The sequence below is a fragment of the Erinaceus europaeus genome, chromosome 2, assembly GCF_950295315.1.
Source record: "Erinaceus europaeus chromosome 2, mEriEur2.1, whole genome shotgun sequence".
Classification (NCBI taxonomy): domain Eukaryota; kingdom Metazoa; phylum Chordata; class Mammalia; order Eulipotyphla; family Erinaceidae; genus Erinaceus; species Erinaceus europaeus.
This window is the reverse complement of record NC_080163.1, coordinates 183,697,541-183,716,431: the sequence shown is the minus strand read 5'-3', so window position 1 is coordinate 183,716,431 and position 18,891 is coordinate 183,697,541. Positions and strand designations below refer to the sequence as shown.

General features: G+C 50.8%; 1 protein-coding gene across 3 annotated transcripts; it reads left to right on the top strand.

Annotated features, from left to right (window-relative positions):
- The first annotated feature begins 4,178 nt into the window (after positions 1 to 4,178).
- SCN1B (sodium voltage-gated channel beta subunit 1) lies at positions 4,179 to 18,516 on the top strand. Of its 3 annotated transcripts, XR_001601887.2 has the most exons (7): positions 4,179 to 4,495; positions 6,017 to 6,183; positions 7,160 to 7,400; positions 17,105 to 17,246; positions 17,724 to 17,795; positions 17,878 to 18,094; positions 18,301 to 18,516. XR_001601887.2 is itself a non-coding variant. In XM_007539486.3 (6 exons), exons 1-5 carry the CDS (start codon positions 4,456 to 4,458, stop codon positions 17,788 to 17,790), a joined length of 657 nt encoding a protein of 218 aa, XP_007539548.1. In that variant the 5' UTR covers positions 4,179 to 4,455; the 3' UTR covers positions 17,791 to 17,795; positions 17,878 to 18,516. The 3 variants fall into 3 exon arrangements, 2 of the variants coding, with proteins under 2 accessions (XP_007539548.1, XP_016050849.1); XM_007539486.3 differs by having other exon boundaries at positions 17,878 to 18,516; XM_016195363.2 differs by having other exon boundaries at positions 17,724 to 17,800; positions 17,878 to 18,516.
- The last annotated feature ends 375 nt before the right edge of the window (positions 18,517 to 18,891 follow it).

Below are 18,891 nucleotides of genomic sequence, written 5' to 3'. Positions count from 1 at the left end.
GTGTGTCTCTGTCTGTGGCTGTGGGGTCTTAGGCACAGGTGGTCCCCCCCTCCTGCCTCATCAGGGAGGACATCTGTTCAAATTCTGAGGCGGTAATTGCTGGAGCTACCCGGGATCCTCCAGATGCTGACATAGGCTTTATTTCTGCAGGCTCCAGTGAGGAGAGGCTGTGAGAACAGACTGGTGTCTGGTGGGCTGGGTTCAAATCCTTCCCCTGACACTTGTCAGGAATTCTGAAGTGGAGCTAACTGCTTTGAACTCCTCCTTCCTCTTCTGTACAGTGGGCATGGGGTTGTTGTAAGTGATGTTTCTCAAACTTGAGCCAGATCAGAATCTTCTGGGAGACATAAAAGGAAAGGAGTAGATAGCTCACCCAGTAGAGCGCACACATTGCCACTGGGGAGGACTTGGGTTGGAGCCCCTGGCCAACATGTGGGAGCAGCTGCATTAGGGGTGGGAAGAGTAAGCTTCATAAATGGTGGAGCGGTGTTGTGGTGTCTCTCCTCCCTCTGTGCTGTTCCTTCTGTCTCTCTCCTGCCTTAAATAAAACAAGCCTGCCAGGAGTAGCAGAACTGTGTAGGTGCAGAGCCCCAGCAATAACGCAGGCTGGGGTGTGAGGGAGCCTTCTGAACCTCCTCTAGACCCTCCCCTGAGCTTTGGGATGAAATTCTGCACTTACAACAAGTTTCTAGGCGATGCTAACCTTGCTTATCCAGGGACTTCACTTTGAAACCCACTATATATTTTTTGAAAGATGCATTTTTTTTATATTTTACTTACTGAATAGGGCAGAGAAATTGACAGGGAAAGAGGAGAAAGAGAGGGAGAGAGAAAAAGAAACCTGCAGCACTGTTTCGCCTCTCCTAAAGCTTCTCCCCTGAAGATGGGGACCAGGAACCTTGAATCTGGGGAGAGCCACTGTTATGAGACCACAAGGAGCTAATTAATGTGACTACTTATAATAGGATTTGATAAAGGATAAGTGTTCAATACAGGCTTTTTATATGTATTTTTTATTTCCCTTTTGTTGCCCTTGTTTTTTTATTGTTGTAGTTATTGTTGTTATTGAAGTCTTCATTGTTGGATAGGACAGAGAGAAATGGAGAGAGGAGGGGAAGACAAGAGAAGGGTAGAGAAAGATAGACACCTGCAGACCTGCTTCACCGCCTATGAGGTGATTCCCCTGCAGGTGAGGAGCCGGGGGCTCGAACTGGGATCCTTACACCGGTCTTGCCCTTTGTGCCACCTGTGCTTAACTCACTGCACTACTGATTTTTATTTATTTTTTATTTTTTTTATATTTATTTAATTTATTTATTTATTCCCTTTTGTTGCCCTTGTTTTATTGTTGTAGTTATTATTGTTGTTGTTGTTGGATAGGACAGAGAGAAATGGAGAGAGGAGGGAAAGACAGAGAGGAGGAGAGAAAGATAGACACCTGCAGATCTGCTTCACTGCCTGTGAAGCGACTCCCCTGCAGGTGGGGAGCCGGGGTTCGAACCGGGATCCTTATGCCGGTGCTTGTGCTTTGTGCCACCTGCGCTTAACCCGCTGCGCTACAGCCGGACTCCCTTTTTTTTTTTTTTTTAATTTATCTATAAGGGAGAAAATCAGAGCCTCACTGTGGTACATATGCTGCCAGGGATCAAACTCAGGACCTCATGCTTGAGAATCCAATCATTTATCCACTACACCACTTACTGGACTGCAATATATGTCACTCTTACTGAAGAATTGAGGATGAAAAGTAATGCTGATAATGAACCCCAAGTGTGCACCAGACTGCCAAGGTCTGAAGCTCGTTTTTTTTCTCAAGGTGGCACAAAAGAGTGACAGGACTGGGGTCTCAGCCAAGCAGCTGTTGGGGTCACTGCCACACATCTAGATGCAAGGGTTCCATGCCCTTCAGGATCCATCCCGGTTGAGGCCAAGGACTGAGGGAGGGTGGACAGGAGTAGAATGAGCCACAAGCAACAGGGTAGATCTAGCCTTTTCTGTACTCTGTGTGGTCATGGCAGTGACCCACCCTTGGCCCCGGTTTCTCATACTTTTTAAATGGGCACGATGACAAAACCCACCAAGAAGGAAGAGTGGAATGAGAAACTGTTGGTTAATGTGCACAGACCAACACCAAGCCCACAGTAGGTGTTTGGCAGAACTGGAAGATGCCCTTGGCAGGTGCCTAGTACATGTCCTCACTGTGCTTTTGCCTGGCAGCCCCTGCCAGAGGAGGGCTTACAACAACAAGTGGGTTATTTTCTGCAGGGGAATTTCACAGCTTAGAAGGTGCTGACGCAAAAGTCCAAGCCACAAGGTGTCCAGTATCCCTGGCTTCCTGTCCTTGTGCCCCTGGACTGCCTCATATCCTGCTTCCTTCTGGCAGGATTGGGTAAGTGGTGCGTTCCAGGAGCTATTCTGCCCTACAGCTGGTGCCCAGGATCTGAGTGGCGACCCTCAGCCTAAGTCTCACTCCCACCCTGGTCCTGACAGCTTACCTCACAGTCCTACTCTTTCAAAGTGGCAGGATTTCTAGTTCACCAAAGGCCAATTGTATGACTCTGGCCCTGGGTAGGGGGTGGCTCTGGGCCTGTCTCCTTAGAATGGAGGTAATGATAACAGCACAGTGCAAGTGTTTGGGGGAAGGAGAAGTGGATTCAGCAATATTGAAGAGTTCTAATATTGGCATCCAGTTATTCCCCTCAAATTAGTGCTATAATGGTTATGCAAAAAGACTTTCTGAAAAAAAAAAAAAGTTTCCACCTGAAGCTACCTGGGTCTTAGGTTCAATTCCCAGCACCACCATAAGCCAGAGCTGAGTTGTGCTCTGGGCAAAGAAAATAAAATTAGTGGTCCAGGAGGTGACACAGTGGTAAAGCTTTGGACTCTCAAGCATGAGGTCCTGGGTTCAATCCCCAGTAGCACATGTGCCAGAGTGATGTCTGGTTCTTTCTCATAAATAAGTAAAATCTTAAAAAAAAAAAAAAAAAAAAAAGAAAAGAAAAAGAAAAAAGAAAGAAAGAAAAGAAAATTAAGTGGTCCGGGAGGTGGCACAGTGGATAAAGTACTGGACTCTCAAGCATGAGGTTCTGAGTTCAGTCCCCAGCAGCACATGTACCAGAGTGATGTCTGGTTCTTTTTTCTCCTCCTTTCTCATTAATAAAAAAAATATTTAAAAAAGAAAATTAATTCGATTAGTACCTACTATGTGCCAAGTGCAGTTTCAAGGTGCTGGAAACACTGGAGAACACAGGACAGTATGGTCACCGGGCAGCATGGGGCTCGGAGGACAGCTTATATTCTCTGGCTGGAGGGCAGGCAATGGAGAAACTATAATATATAGAGCATAATGACAGGTAGTAAAAAAAAGTAGGAAGTCAACTATTTCCTACTAGAGGTGACATTGAGCCTAGGGTTGCTGGGAGGTGAGGGGGGTGAACCCCTAATCACCTGCAGGAAGTGGGGAGGAGAGTGTGGTCCAGGCCAAGGCCCTGAGGCAACAGGAGCCTAGAGTGCTGGGGACAGCTGGGGACATGGATGAGCGTCTTGGGGGGCGGGGGAGTGGAAGATGACGTCAGAGACGGGAGAGTTAGGGTCATGGATCGCCCTTGGGAAACGTGGCTCCCCCAACCTGGAGAGCAGCCTCTGGAGCTTGGGTAGGGTGTCGCCCCTCCTGGGTAGGGTCCGGAGTGTTAGTGGTGGCCCAGGTCTGACACTCCCCCCCACCTCCACCAGCCCACTTGGGACCCCGCACTGTCACCTCTAGTCCCGAGAGTCCAGGACCCTGGGGGGGTGGAAGAGGGAGGTCACCTGGAGGTCCCAGCCAAGTGCATGAGGTTCCCAGAAGGGTGACCTCCGTAATTTGAAGTCCTGTCTCCAAGACGCCCTCTAAATCGTCCAGTGCCTCCGGTGGGGGTGATCTTTCTCGGGTTGGGGGGTCCCGGGAGGGGGAGGCCGGCGATGCTCAGGCCAGCCACCCTCCGCTCCCGGGCTCCAGCCGGAACCCGCCATCCCCGCGCCCCCCGCGCTCCGGTGCAGCGGGCGCCTCCCGGGCTCTGCGGCAAAGGCGGGCGGCCGCGCCCTCCCCCCGCGGTGATTCATCCCACCCCTGCTCGCTCCTCCCCGGCCGCCGCCGCCGCAGTCAGTGCGCAGAGAGCGCGGCGGCGCCCAGGGGAGCCGGGGGATCGGCACCTCCGGATGCGCCCGGCCCAGCGCACCAGCTCCGCAGCGGGAGCAGCGGCCGCCTGCGCGGCTGGGATGCCCGGGCGCCGGGCCCCGGGGCTGGGCCCCCGGCGGTAACCGGAGCGGGGGGGCCGAGCCCCCCCCCGCCCGCTCCCCCCCTCCGCGCGCCGGTCCCAGAGCCGCAGCTGCTGCGCCCGCGCCCGGGGACACTTCGCCCGCCACCGCCCGCCGAGCAGCCCGGGGCCCGCAGGGGGCGCCGCCGGAGCCAGTGCAGCCATGGGGGCGCTGCTGGCCTGGGTGGTGGGCGCCGCGTTGGGTGAGTGCGCGGGGCGTGGGGTAGGGACCTGGAAACAGCCGGGACGGAGAGGCCCAGCAAACCCCCTCCCCCAGCCCGGTCCCATAGCCTGCGCCCCCCCCTAGACCCCGGACCCCCACCCTGGACCCCACACCCCGGAACCCGGACCACGCACTCTGGATCACGGCTCGGCCGGGCCGAGTGCGCTTCAGAAGTTGTGGAGGGCGGGGGCGGTGGCGGTGGTGGTGGCGGTGGCGGGGCGGGGGCAGGTCCGCCTGGGGCCAGGGAGCCAGGAGTCAGCTGCTCCCCGCGCCCAGCCGGCTGCAATGTGACACCCACAGCCTCTGAGGGGCTTGTGGGGGGGAGGCGGCGCCCGAAGACCGAGAGTGATGGGCACCCAGGGACATGGCGAGGGCTCCCGAGGACTTGGAGTGCTCCACTGTATACCAGGGAGATGGGAGTCGTGGGGTTTAGGGCGCCAGAGAGTTCCAGAGAGAGAGAGTTCCAGAGAGAGTTCCAGAGAGAGAGAGAGAATCTGAGTGGCAGGTGGAAAGAAAGAAACTTAGGAGAGAAGGAGATGGAGACTGGGAGAAGCAGGGAGTCACAGAGTGTACGGGGTGGAGAGAGACGGGGGGGGGGGGGGGGGTGTGTGTGTGTGTAGGGTGAAGGTGTCTTCAGAAACCCCTTGAGGAATGAATGGTGGGAGGAGACCCAGAGTTGGGAGTCTCTGGGGAAAGATAGGCCAGGACAACGACAAGGAGGACTAGGAGAGGGAGAAACACAGTGACAAAATACTGGGCCTTGGCTGGAGCCAAGCCGCTGAACACTGAGGAGGTCAGAGGAGATGGCAGGGTGGCGTGTGCAGGGGGAACCCAGAGGGAGTGGAAGCCAGAACAGGTGCAAAGGCTCTGGGGCAGGAAAGGTGAGTTGGAGAAGCCCACTGGAGTTGGGGTGGGGCTGAGAGGGGAAGACCCTGGTAGAGGTGGGTAGAGTTGACAGGTTGGGGGGGGTATACAGGAACTTGTGGGATGAGGGACAGGGCCTTGGATGTGATTTTGCCCAGGCCCTAGTTCCTGTTTTTCCCTATAGGGCCTGGATGCCCCCTCCAACCCCAAGCCCTCCCCTTCACGGCCATTTCTCATGGGAGTGGCTGGCTCTGCTGACAGTAGTGCTGACAATGAATGCCACCTTGAACTTCTGCAGCTGGGAGTCTGGTTCTACTAAGATGCTGTAGTTGGAGCTCAGCGAATGGGGAGGAGGAGTGTTGAAGGGGAACTGACCAAGATCCTAACTAAGTGTGACTTAGGCAGCAGAGAGAGCCTGATCACAGCAACAGCCTTATTTACTGGGACTCCTCAGTAGGGTCTGACCTAACTTAGGTCTGTTTCCAGAAACACAGATGCTCTATTCCCAGAGGGAAACTGAGGCTCCAGGAGAGCCTAGCCATGGGCACGAAGCCGGCTCTGTCCACCTGTGGGTCACTGCAGGGGGAGGGGCTCTGTGGCCATGGAGAAACCACTGCCTGCCCTGCTGTCCCCACAGTGTCCTCCGTCTGGGGGGGCTGTGTGGAGGTGGACTCAGAGACCGAGGCCGTGTATGGAATGACCTTCAAGATCCTGTGCATCTCCTGCAAGCGTCGCAGTGAGACCAACGCTGAGACCTTCACTGAGTGGACCTTCCGCCAGAAGGGAACCGAGGAGTTCGTCAAGGTGAGTGCCCTCATGGGGGGTCGCCAGTGGGGAGTGTGCATGAAGTATGAATCTGGAGGGGTCGCTCTAATCTGCCATTCATTGTGGATGACCTGGATTCAAATTCTGAGCAGCTGGTGTCTGCAGGCACCACTCTGAGCCTCTGTTTCCACCTCTGTCAAGATGGAGGGTAGAGGATTGGTGAAATAGCGCACTTGGATAGTACTCCACTTTGCCATATGTGAGACCCAGGTTCAAATCTGGCTGACCCCTACCACACTGAAAGAAGTTTTGGTGCTGTGGTCTCTTTCCCTTTCTTCTACCTCTCTGTATAAAAAAAAAAAGAAAGAAAGAAAGAAAGAAAGAAAAGAAAAGAGAAAGAGAAAAAATAGCGGTAATCTCTAGCTCTTAGACCCGTGCAAACCTCAGATGAGTGGAGGCACCTGGCACAAGATAAATGTCGTTGGGATGATTTAGTGCCAGCAGAAATGCTGTGGGTGGTCACTGTGGAGGAAAAGCAGGACTATGCAACCTGCTTTGCATGACGTGGTGTGTTTTGAACAAATGAGGATGGAGCCAGAGATGAATCAGGATCTCAGGATGCCTCTTTCCCTGCCATGGGGATGGGGTGGGGGGAGTTGGGGGGTGGGGAGACCTGCCCCCACCACCCTGAAGAATTGTAGAGAATGGAATCCAGAAAGGCTTCTGGGACCTGGAGCGGTGCTGAGGGGTGTGTGCCTAGGTCTAGTCTAGTTTAGAGTACAGGTCAAGAATGGGACAGAGCCTTGTGGACTTGGCCCCCTCTCATCCTCCCTGCCAATGGTCAAGGTGCCTGAATCCGTGTGTGTGTGTGTGTGTGTGTGTGTGTGTGTGTGTATGTGTGTGTGTGTGTGTGTGTGTGTGTGTGTGTTCCTTTGTCTGGCAGAGCAGAAATGCAGGTGAGGGGTGGGTGCCGGACCCAGACAGTGAGTCCTCCTCCATGGGTACTCCCCCCCAGATCCTGCGCTATGAGAATGAAGTGCTACAATTGGAGGAGGATGAGCGTTTTGAGGGCCGCGTGGTGTGGAATGGCAGCCGGGGCACCAAGGACCTGCAGGACCTGTCCATCTTCATCACCAATGTCACCTACAACCACTCGGGTGACTACGAGTGCCACGTCTACCGCCTGCTCTTCTTTGAGAACTATGAGCACAACACCAGCGTCGTCAAGAAGATCCACCTGGAGGTGGTGGACAAAGGTGAGCTGGACCCCGTGTGCCCCTGAGCCCTTGGGTGGCCAGATGGAGGGACAGATGGCAGCAAGGGGACAGGCTGGCTATGAGCCTGGGCCAGCCAGTCACCCACGTCAGCAGGGGGAGCAGAACCTCATCCTCTTAACTCCAGCTCTGCCCTCTAGCTTGGTCCCCGCTGGCTTCTCTCCCTGATGTTCTGGGTGGGGACAAACCTGGCTCTATAATCTGTGCTGTGTTTACCCCTGGCAGGTATCTGTCTGTCTCTGTGCCAGAGGGTCATCCTCTAAGAGGCAAGGTGGTGTTTGTACCTCCAGCTCAGAATGTTGTTTGAATCATTCTCATATCCAGGGAAGGGGATGTGGGTGGATGGAGCCACAGTCATTTGTCACTGCAGGGCCACAGTGTGTGGTAGGGACAATGGTGGTTTGAGTGAGGACTGACAAGTCGCCCAAACCTTCCTCCTGCTAAAAGAGACAGGACTGTGTTCCTGGCTAAGGGAGTCAGATGAGTGGCTGTCCCTGCCCTTGACCCAACAAGTGGCCATGGCAAGGTCCTGGAGGGCCCGCAGTGTTAGCAAGTTGTGGACAACATGCAGAGTCTTTTCCTTCCCCTAACACAGAAGGGGAAGTGGGGAGCTGGGCCCTGGTAGCACTTTATGTGGACTCTCCCATTGAATCCTCTCCCCACCCTCTGGAAAAGGGACTTGTACTGGCCCCTTGTCACAGATGAGGAAACCAAGACTTGGGGAGGGGAGATTCTGTGACCAGCACTGCAGAGCTGAGATGTGGATCTGAACCGAAGCAAGCCCTTGTGACTGCTGTTTCTGTTCTTGGCATGATTCACTCTACTCCGTTGTCAGCCAGAGCCTGCCGGCTTCTTTTTATAATCGGTGGTTTTTACGTGTATTATCCAAGTGATCCAGCAGAATTCTATGCAGGAGACACATTGGAGCATCTCCTTGGCAGTGATCCCCTTGCTGGGTAGGCAGCCACCCGCAGACTCAGAAGAAGGACCCTCACCAGAGAGAGGGAGGGGGGGAGTGTATATCTATAGTCACAAAGGACCCCTCCCAATACTGTGACTGAATGAAATCTGTGTCACTCCTCACTCACAAATCCATGCTGAGGGGAGGGGTGGGGGGGACTGGGACATCCATCAGGCACCTGGGCTCTTTCCATCTTGTTGCTCAACCTCACCCAGGACACTACTCCATCTCAGCTGAGGAACCCACAGGACTTCTCTCTCTCTCTCTCTCTCATATTTTATTTTACTTTTGAAGGTTTATTTTATTGATTTCATATGAAAGAGAAGTTAAGGGGGGGCAGATAGTGGCTCACCTGGTTAAGTGCTCACATTAAAGTCAACAAGGACCCAGGTTCAAGCCCCTGGTCCCCATCTGCAGGGGGAAAGCTTCATGAGTGGTGAAGCAGGATTGCAGGTGTCTTCTCTGTCTCTTTCCCTCTCTGTCTCCTGTGCCCCTTTCAATTTCACTATTTCCAATAATAAAGAAAAAAGTTTTTTTAAAAAAAAAACAAAAACAGAAGCTAAAAAAAGTATGTGTGGCACCAATATATGTGGCAGCAGGGACTGAACCAAAAGTCTCAGAAATGCAAGTCCTGTGCTCTAGCTGAGCCATTTACCTGGTTTCAAAGAACTTTTTAAAAAATATTTTATTTATTTATTCCCTTTTGTTGCCCTTGTTTTATTATTGTTGTAATTACTATTTTTGTTGTTAGATTGGACAGAGAGAAATGGAGAGAGGAAGGGAAGACAGAAAAGGGGAGAGAAAGACAGACACCTGCAGACCTGCTTCACCACTTGTAAAGTGACTCCCTGCAGGTGGGGAGCTGGGGGCTCGAACTGGGATCCTTACATCAGTCCTTGTGCTTTGTGCCAGCTGTGCTTAGCCCTCTACGATACCGCCCGGCTCCCCAAAGAGCTTCTTTCTTTGTTTTTATTTTTATTTTTTTATATTTATTACTTGTTTTCCCTTTTTTGCCCTTGTTGTTTTTTTTGTTGTTGTAGTTATTGTTTTTTTAAGATTTAATTTATTTATTAATGAGAAAGATAGGAAGAGAGAGAGAAAGAACCAGACATCACTCTGGTACATGTGCTGCTGAGGATTGAACTCAGGACCTCATACTTGAGAGTCCAGTGCTTTATCCACTGCGCCACTTCCCGGACCACTGTTGTAGTTATTGTTGTTGTTATTGATGTCGTTGTTAGATAGGATAGAGAGAAATGAAGAGAGGAGGGGAAGACAGAGAGGGGGGAGAGAAAGATAGACACCTGCAGACCTGCTTCACCGCCTGTGAAGTGACTCCCCTGCAGGTGGGGACCCAGGGGCTCAAACTGGGATCCTTGTGCTTTGTTCCAAGTGCGTTTAACCCGCTACTCTACTGCCTGACTCCCTCTTTCTGTTTTTTAAAGGTCAACTACCATATCATGCCACCTCTCAGGGCCTGTCTTCTTCATAGTGTTTACCACAACATAGAGCTGTTTTAAATTGTCTGTCTGGAATCTTAAGGTTTAGTTTTCAGACTTGGTTTCCAGATGGGGGGTATAGATAACATAATGTTTATGCAAAGAATCTCTCGTGCCTGAGGCTCCAAAGTCCCAGGTTCAATCCCCCCTTACCACCAGAGCTGAGAAATGCTATGGTTAAAAAGATAATATATATGTTCAAACAGACCAACAATAGTAACAGACTCTGTTTCCACCAGACTAGTCTTTCTTGGTCACCAAGTTATAGTGATATTTTTATTATTTTTAATAAGGTGATGGAGACCAAACTTACACATTTGTGTTCTATTGCTTGAGTGAGTCACCTTCCTGGCTCAAAAAAAAAATTTTTATGAGAAAGTAAAATAAGGTCTGGGTGTTGGTACTCATGGTTAAGTACACATGTTATAATGTGCAAGGACCCAGGTTCAAACCCCCAGTCCCCACCTGCAGGGGGAAAGCTTCACAAGTGGTAAAGCAGGGTTTCAGTGTCTCTCTGTCTCTCTTCCTCTGTATCTACCCCTTCCCTTTCAGTTTCTGGCTGTCTCTAGCCAATAAAAAAATAAAGATAATGAAAAAAAGTTAGTATTTATTTATTTATTTTCTTTATTTTCCCTTTTGTTGACCTTGTTGTCTTTTTATTGTTGTTATAATTATTATTGTTGTTATTATTGATGTCGTTGTTGTTGGATAGGACAGAGAGAAATGAAGAGAGGAGGGGAAGACAGAGAGAGGGAGAGAAAGACAGATACCTGAGACCTGCTTCGCCTGTGAAGCGACTTCCCTGCAGGTGGGGAGCCTGGGGCTCGAACCTGGATACTTACGCCGGTCCTTGCGCTTTGTGCCACATGCACTTAATCCACTGCGCTACCGCCCGACTCCCTTATTTATTTATTTATTTATTTATTTTCCCTTTTGTTGCCCTTGTTGTTTTTCATTGTTGTTGTAGTTATTATTGTTGTTAGATAGGACAGAGAGAGATGGAGAGAGGAGGGGAAGACAAAGGGCGAGAGAAAGATGACACCTGCAGACCTGCTTCAACGCCTGTGAAGTGACTCCCCTGCAGGTGGGGAGCTGAGGTCTTGAACCGGGATCCTTATGCAGTCCTTGCGCTTTGCGCCACTTGCACTTAACCCGCTGCGCTACCGCCTACCCCCCCCCCAAATTTTTTTAAGTTAAAAAGAAAGTGAAATAAACATCTGCAGAGGGAGTCGGGCGGTAGCGCAGCGGGTTAAGCGCACGTGGCACAAAGCGCAAGGACCCCGTGTGAGAATCCCGGTTCAAGCCCCCAGCTCCCCACCTGCAGGGGAGTTGCTTCACAAGTGGTGAAGCAGGTCTGCAGGTGTCTGTTTTTCTCTCCCCCTCTCAGTATTCCCCTCCTCTCTCCATTTCTCTCTGTCCTATCCAACAACAACAACATCAATAATAACTACAACAATAAAGCAATAATAACTGCAACAATAAAACAACAACAACATCAATAATAACTACAACAATAAAGCATCAATAATAACTACAACAGGAGCAACAAAAGGGAATAAATAATAAATACTAAAAAATAAATAATAATAATAAAAAAGCATCTGGAGAAACTGCAAAGCATGGTTCCACCCTCATGGGAGGAACTCTCCTGTCTTCCTTGCTCTCTCATGTAGTGTTGGGGATGGACCCCGGGTCTCCTGCAAGCAGAGCATGTGCTCCACCTCCCTGGCTCTTTGGGGACCTCCATGGTGGAGCAGTTTATTTATTCTACTAGGTAGTAGACTGTTTCACACATTACCAACTCCACAGCTGTGTTTTCATCAGAATCTAGCCTACCAGAGCATTTTCTGTTTTGAACACTCATTTTATTTATATCATGAGCCTCATTCTGGTATATGTGGTGCCAGGGATTGAACTCAAGACCTCATGCTTGTAAATCCAAAGCTCCACCATTGTGCCACCTCCTAGACAGTCATAGAAGAGTGTTATTAAACAAACAAACAAACAAAAACAGGGGCCAGGCAGTGGCATACCTGGGTAAGTGCACACATTACAACGTGCAAGGACCCAGGTCCAAGCCCCTGCTCCCCACCTGCAGGGGGAAAGCTTCATGAATGGTGAAGCAGGGCTGCAGGTGTCTCTCTGTCTCTCTCCCTCTCTATCTCCTGCTCTCCTCTCTGTCTCTATCTAATAATAAATAAATAATATATAAAATATTTTATTGATTGATTGGATATAGACAGAGAGAAATCAAGGGAGAAGAAGGAGATGGGGAGAGAGAGAAAGAGAGAGAGAGAGAGAGAAATACAGATAGAGATCTACAGCACTGCTTCTGCTGTGCATGATAATGTGTGTGCTCAACCAGGTACACCACTGCCTGACCCTTCCAAAGTATACTTAACATTGTCTACTGTGCTATCATAATTTTACCATTACTCTCATGCTACATAGTACTTTAAATTGTTGTCGACCATACTGTTGTATTCTTTTCATATTGTATTATTTTTAACTGTGCTCATTATACAACAGCATTTTCATCACTGCTCATCATACAGGAGTATTTTTAAAATATTTACTTATTTATTAATGAGACCAAGGCCTTGCCCACTATGCCCCCCTCCCTGGCTGGCATACTAGAGTTTTTTTTTTTTTTCCCCCAGAGCACTGCTCAACTCTGGTTTATGGTGGTGTGGGGGATTGAACTTGGGACTTTGGAGCCTCAAGCATGAGAGTCTCTTTACACAACCATTATGCTGTCTCCTTAGCTCTTGAATTATTTATTTATCTTATTTTTTAATTTTTTAAATTTATTTTCCCTTTTGTTGCCCTTGTTGTTTTTTATTGTTGTTGATATCATCGTTGTTAAATAGGACAGAGAGAAATGGAGAGATATCGGAAAGACAGAGAGGTGGAGAGAAAGACAGACACCTGCAGACCTGCTTCACCTCCTGTGAAGCGACTCCCCTGCAGGTGGGAGCTGGGGGCTCAAACTGGGATCCTTACGACGGTCCTTGTGCTTCACACCACGTGCGCTTAACCCGCTGCGCTACCGCCCGACTCCCAACTCTTGGATTATTTTTAATGTTACTACTCATACCACAATGCATCTTTCATTGCCTGTGATATTAGTGGATGGTTGGCATTACTGTCACACCCGTTATTTCTGTTCTACGCTCTGTCTTACTACAGTTTCAACATCATCCATCAACGCCTATGACTACCTGGTAATGTGCCCTAGGAGATGTGCTGAGTCATTTTGGTGGGGGGGGGGTAGGTGCTGGTGATGTGTACTGACCCAGCAGAGGTATAGATGGATGGTGGGAAGCAGCTGCCCCTAACCCCCTCGCCCCATGCATGAGGCCACAGATGGAGACAAGGCTGGGCTGGCTCTGTTTGGTTGTACCCCACCTTAGTGGAGCATGCTGTGAGGGGAGTTGGTGTGTGAGGCTGGTGGAAATCAGCCCGGAGGGGTTCAGGCTGCGGCTGCCAACCTGGGGGCTGCCTGTGCAGATGGGAAGAGAACTTAGGAGATTTGATTAAGAAATCAAAGGACAGCTGGCAAAATAGCTTGCCTGAGTACTGCACTGCTTTGCTGTGTGCATGACCCAGGTTTGAGCTTGGCCCCACCATGTTGAAGGGAGGTTCTGTGTTGTGACCTCTTTTGCTCTGTCCCTATGTAGATAAATAGATGGATGGATGGATAGATAGATAGATAGATAGATAGATAGAAAGAAAGAAAACGAACCCCCCAAGAAAGGTGCTTCTGAGCCTCTGAGTCACCCCTCCACCTCATCCCTCCTCTGTAGGATGATAGATGACAACTATTGGCCATCTGTCTTTCTTCATCTGGGGAAGCTTTACAGTGCAGGCGGGGGCTTGAAGCCTGCTATCAATTAGACTGGTCATGTTGGGGGTTGGATCCTGGCTCTAAATCCAGTCCTGTCTGTGCATCCTTGACTTTCTGGGCTTCAGGAGCCTTGCCTGGGACACAGACTAAAGATTCATGCTCCTCTTCACGTTGGAGGGAGACAGGAGATATCAGATACTAACATCTGTTTGGACATTGAGTTCTAGGGTCAGGGTTAAGAAGAGTCCTTTCCTCTGCACCCCTCTCTTCCCCTCACCTCCTCTCCTCTCCTCTTCTTTCTCTTCTCTTCTCATCTGTGTGTGTGTCTGTCTGTCTGTCTATCTATCTATCTATCTATCTGTCACATCTCCCCTTCTCTCCCCTTTCCCTTTCTCTCTTCCTCTCCCTTTCCTTACTGGGGCAACAGCACCCCAGAATGATTTTTTTTTTCAGATGGAGAAAGGCAGAGATAAAGAGAGACTGAGAGACCACAGTACTGATGTTTCCTTCACTATGGTGGGGGCCGGACTCAAACCTGGGTCTCACACATGGCAAAACAGCACACTATCCAAGCATCTATTTCGCTGTCCCCAGGGTTAGGAGTTTCATTGGCAGCCAGACCATATGGGAATCCAGGGCAATCTCCACCCTTGGGGTTGCTCTGAAGAATCAGGGAGATGCTCAGATGCTGATCTTTGCACAGAGCCTGGCTTTCAGTGCATGAGCTGCATTAGTAATGCCCTGGGATTAGACAAGTGAAAAGATGAATAAATGAACGAATAAGGTGCAGAACCCCTGCAGGGAATGGAGGAGGGGGCAGTGTCCATCCCTGCCTGCTCCCTCACTCGGGCCCAGAAAGCAAGGTGCCACAGGCTCCTGCCACTGGGAGGAGGTCACATGAAGACTGAGAGCAGGTGGGGCCTGCATGTGGAGAGGGCACCTGTGAAAACCACCAAGGACACCATAGTGCCCTTCCACTCTGGTCCTCTGGCTGGACACGCTCTCTTTACAGTTTAAACTTAGGTTCCATGCAGTGGTACAGGCAGGGCTGCAGAGAGAAGAGCAGGTGCTTAGGAGACATGGTGAGAGCCAGCCAGGCAGGGCTGCTTGCGTGTGCTCTCAAGCCTGCTCCTGATGCCAGCTCCCTTCCTCTTCTCTTTGGAAAAGAGATGGCACAGCATTCTTGTCCTTTTCATACAGGGGGTACTGAGGCCCAGAGAGATGGAACCATTTGTCTCAGGTTGTACAGCTGGTCTCAGGTGCTAAAGCAGAGCCAGGACCCGAACACTGGCAGTTGGATCCCAGAGCCCTTGCTCTTTGAACTCCTGTGCTGTGTTGCCTCAGCAATAATAGGAAATATGAGACTGCACTTTGACTGAGTGCTATTTATAAGTTGGATGCTAGTCTAAGTATTTATATATTTTTTCATATTTCTTTTAAAAATATTTTTATTTATTTGCTTTGGATAGTGACAGAGAAAAATTAAGGGAGGGGAGAGAGGGAGACAGATACTTATATTACTGCTTACAGTAATGAGGCTTCTCTCCTGCAGCGGCTTAAACTCAGGTCCTTGTGCACTGTAACAGGTGCTGCACTCCACTAGGTGCACCACCTTAAGTTATTTTAAAGAATCTGGGAAGTGGTACACCTAACTGAGAGCAACACATGTTACAATCCTCAAGGGCTTGGGTTTCCCCTGGTCCCCACCTGCAGGGGGAAAGATTCACAAACAGTGAAGCAGTTCTGCAGGTGTCTTGCCTTGTCTCTCCCTCTCTATCTTCCTGTTCCCTCACAATTTCTTTCTGCCTTTATCCAAAACAAACAACTAAATAATGAATAATGATAAGATAAAATAAAATAAAATTTGAGTGGGGGTAGATAGCATAATGGTTATACAAAGAGATTCTCATGCCTGGGGCTCCAGAAGTTCCAGGTTCACTCCTCCACACCACCATAAGCCAGAGCTGAGCAGTGCTTTGCTTAAAAAATAGAAAAGAAAAAACAAAAAACAAAAACAGGGTCCAGGTGGTGGCACACCGGGTTAAGTAGACATAGTATGAAGTGCAAGGACCTAGGCAAAGATCCTGGTTCGATCCCCCTATTCTCCACCTGCGGGGGGGGGGAGGGGATGTCACTTCACAAGTGGTGAAACAGGTCTGCAGATGTCTTTCTCTCTCCCTCTCTTATCTTCCTCTCCCCTCTCAGTTTCTCTCTGTCCTGTCCAAAAAACTGAAAAAATGGCCACAGGAGCAGTGGATTCATAGTGTCGGCACCAAACCTCAACGATAACCCTGGAGGCAAAAATAAATAAATAATAAATAAAAATATTTAAACATATTTTTTAAATGATTTATTTGTGAATTGGGAGGTGGCACAGTGGAAAAGGCATAAGTCTCAAGCGTGAGGTTCTGAGTTTCATGCCCAGCAGCACATGCATCAGACTGATGCTCTGGGTCTCTTTCTCTCTCTTTTCCTATCTCTCTCTCAAAAAAAAAAATCTAAGAAAGACTTATTTATTTGATGTTAGGGAGGGAGGACCAGAGAATCACTGGTACATGTGATGTTAGGGATGGAACTCTGGACTTCATGCTTGAGAGTCCAAAGGTCTAGTCATTATGCCACTTCCCGGACAAAGCATTTAAAATCCTTATCTAATGCGCGCACACTCTCATGAAGGAGATGTTGACATGATCAGCTTTTTGTAGATGGGGAAACCGAGGCCTAGAGAGGCTGGGTCCCATGCCCCAGAGCACACAGCTAGGGAGTGAGTGGCAGAGCCAGGTTTGTACGTGGGCCAACTGAATGCAGACCTACAGGTCCTGGCCAGGATAAGGCACCGGACTCTCAAGCATGAGGTCCCGAGTTCAATCCCCAGCAGCACACGTACCACATTGTTGTCTGGCTCTTTCTCTCTCTCCTCCTTTCTCATTAATAAATAAATAAAATCTTTAAAAAAAAAAATCACAGTCGGACCAGGGTAGACCTTGGGTAGAGCACAAGAACCTGGGTTCAAACCCCACATTGCACAGCTGCAGCACCACACACAAAGGAAGCTTTATACACGGTGGAGAAGTGCAGTGATGTCTCTCCTCTCTGTGTCTCTCTTGCCCTTTCTGCCTCTCACCTTCTATCTATCTGGGGGGGGTGGAAAGAAGAGAGAGAGAGAAGTTAGAGTTAGTTCAGTGGGGACAGTGGACTTGCTCAGACGTGAAGCTCCAGCTCAAACAAAACAAGAGACACAACAAACCCTCTAGAACCATCTCAGATATGAGGAAGCAGCGGGGCCCTTGGGTCTGCAGGTGCAGGGGATTCCCCCCCCCCCCAGTTGCTCCAATAAGCCCTGGGCTGTCAGGCTTCCTAACCCAGCCGGGCCTTGCAGCCAACAGAGACATGGCGTCCATCGTGTCGGAGATCATGATGTATGTGCTCATCGTGGTGTTGACTATCTGGCTCGTGGCCGAGATGGTTTACTGCTACAAGAAGATCGCTGCGGCCACGGAGGCTGCAGCTCAGGAGAATGCGTGAGTGGGGCGGGGCCAAAGGGCTAGCAGGAGGCGGGGCCAAAGCTTTCAACCTGGGTATCCCTCAGTCCTCCTGGAGGGGGTGGTGGCAGTCAGCGCCGCTATCCCTGTCCCCTGTCATACTCTTCTTACCTCCCTCTTTTCTCTGGAGCCAAGGATCAGGCCTAGCACCTGCTTCCCCCACCCCCAAATATAGAGGAGTCCAGCCCCCAGCCCCCTTTTCTCCCTGGCGACCTCCTCTTTTCCCTCCTACCCCAACCTTCTCTTTTCCCTCCTCCTCCAACCTTCCTCTTTGTTCTCATACTTTGAAGCCCAGACTCCCAGCCCTATTTCCCCCCAGCCTCTAGGGGTCTGACACCCGCCCCCCACAGCCTTCTCCATTCTTCTGGGTTTGGGGGTTGGAGTCCTCACCCCTCCTTAGGCTTCTGGGGGTTGGCCCGACTGATGAGGGGGTGCACCTGGCTTTCGTCTCCTCAGCTCTGAATACTTGGCCATCACCTCAGAGAGTAAAGAGAACTGTACTGGCGTTCAGGTGGCTGAATAGCCCCGGTAAGGTTTGTGTGTAAGGGGGGTGGGGTCTGGGAGGGTCCTACCCCCTTAGGTCCCTCTCACCCCATCTCTCCACCTCCAGGCGCTGGGCTCCGCCTCCAGGGAGAGCTGGCCTCCTCGGGCAACTTGGGGCGCAGCCTGCCCCCAATGGGGGCTGGCCATTCCTGGGCCTCCACTAGCCTCAAAGTCCTGCCCACGGAGCTGCCAGGATAGGAGGGGCATGGGTGGGCTAAGCCCTGCACCCCTCATTTAGCTTTCTTCCTCCGGCTCCAGCGCCCACCCACCGCCATGCATGATGGGTAAAGCAATACTGCCGCTGCCCCCACCCCTGCTTCTGCTGCCTGTTGGGGGAGGGGGCGGTGAAGTGGGGGCAGCGGCTCCGCACCCTTCCTCCTTGCTGATTTGCACACACTGGCCGCTTCAGACTCGCACTACGGGGTGGGGGTGGGGGGGCCAGCCCCTGCCTTCCTCCATACCCAACAGGTGTCTGGATGGGCCCTCACAGCTCTGGGACGCGCTCTGACCCTTGGCGACATTGCCTGCCCCCCCTGCTTCCTCTGGCTGGACCTGGGGTTCCCTCTCCCGTGATGCACTCTCACCCCAGCCGAACCCGCCCTCTCTCACCAGCCTTGGATTGTGGCCACTTCAGAAGGGGCCCGGTCAGCCTCGTCTCTCTTTACACAAGTAGTTTTGTTCATGAAATAAAGATTCTTGGACTTGAGTCCCATTTCTCTTGTGTGCCTGATCACCTTCCTGGCTCTCATCCCTGCCCACTCCCCATCCAAGAGCCTCAGTTCTCCAGGGATCCTGGTGAGGTGGGTGTGTGGGGGGGAGAGAAGGAGTGGGTAGTAGAAACCCCATATACTGAGGGGGAAGGCTGAGGATAGAGCACAGTGTTGGATTCATGGTGCAGAGGTTAGTACTTGATTACTGGAGAGAGTCATGAGTTGGAGGGGGGCCAGGACTGGAAAGGAGGGGGTGTCCTGTGCAGAGAAGAGACTTTTGAGGGGGTTGCTGTGTTCCCTGCAGAGGTGGAGTTGGGGAGAGGGAGACGGTAGGAGAGAGGAATCTGAACACACACACACACACACACCAC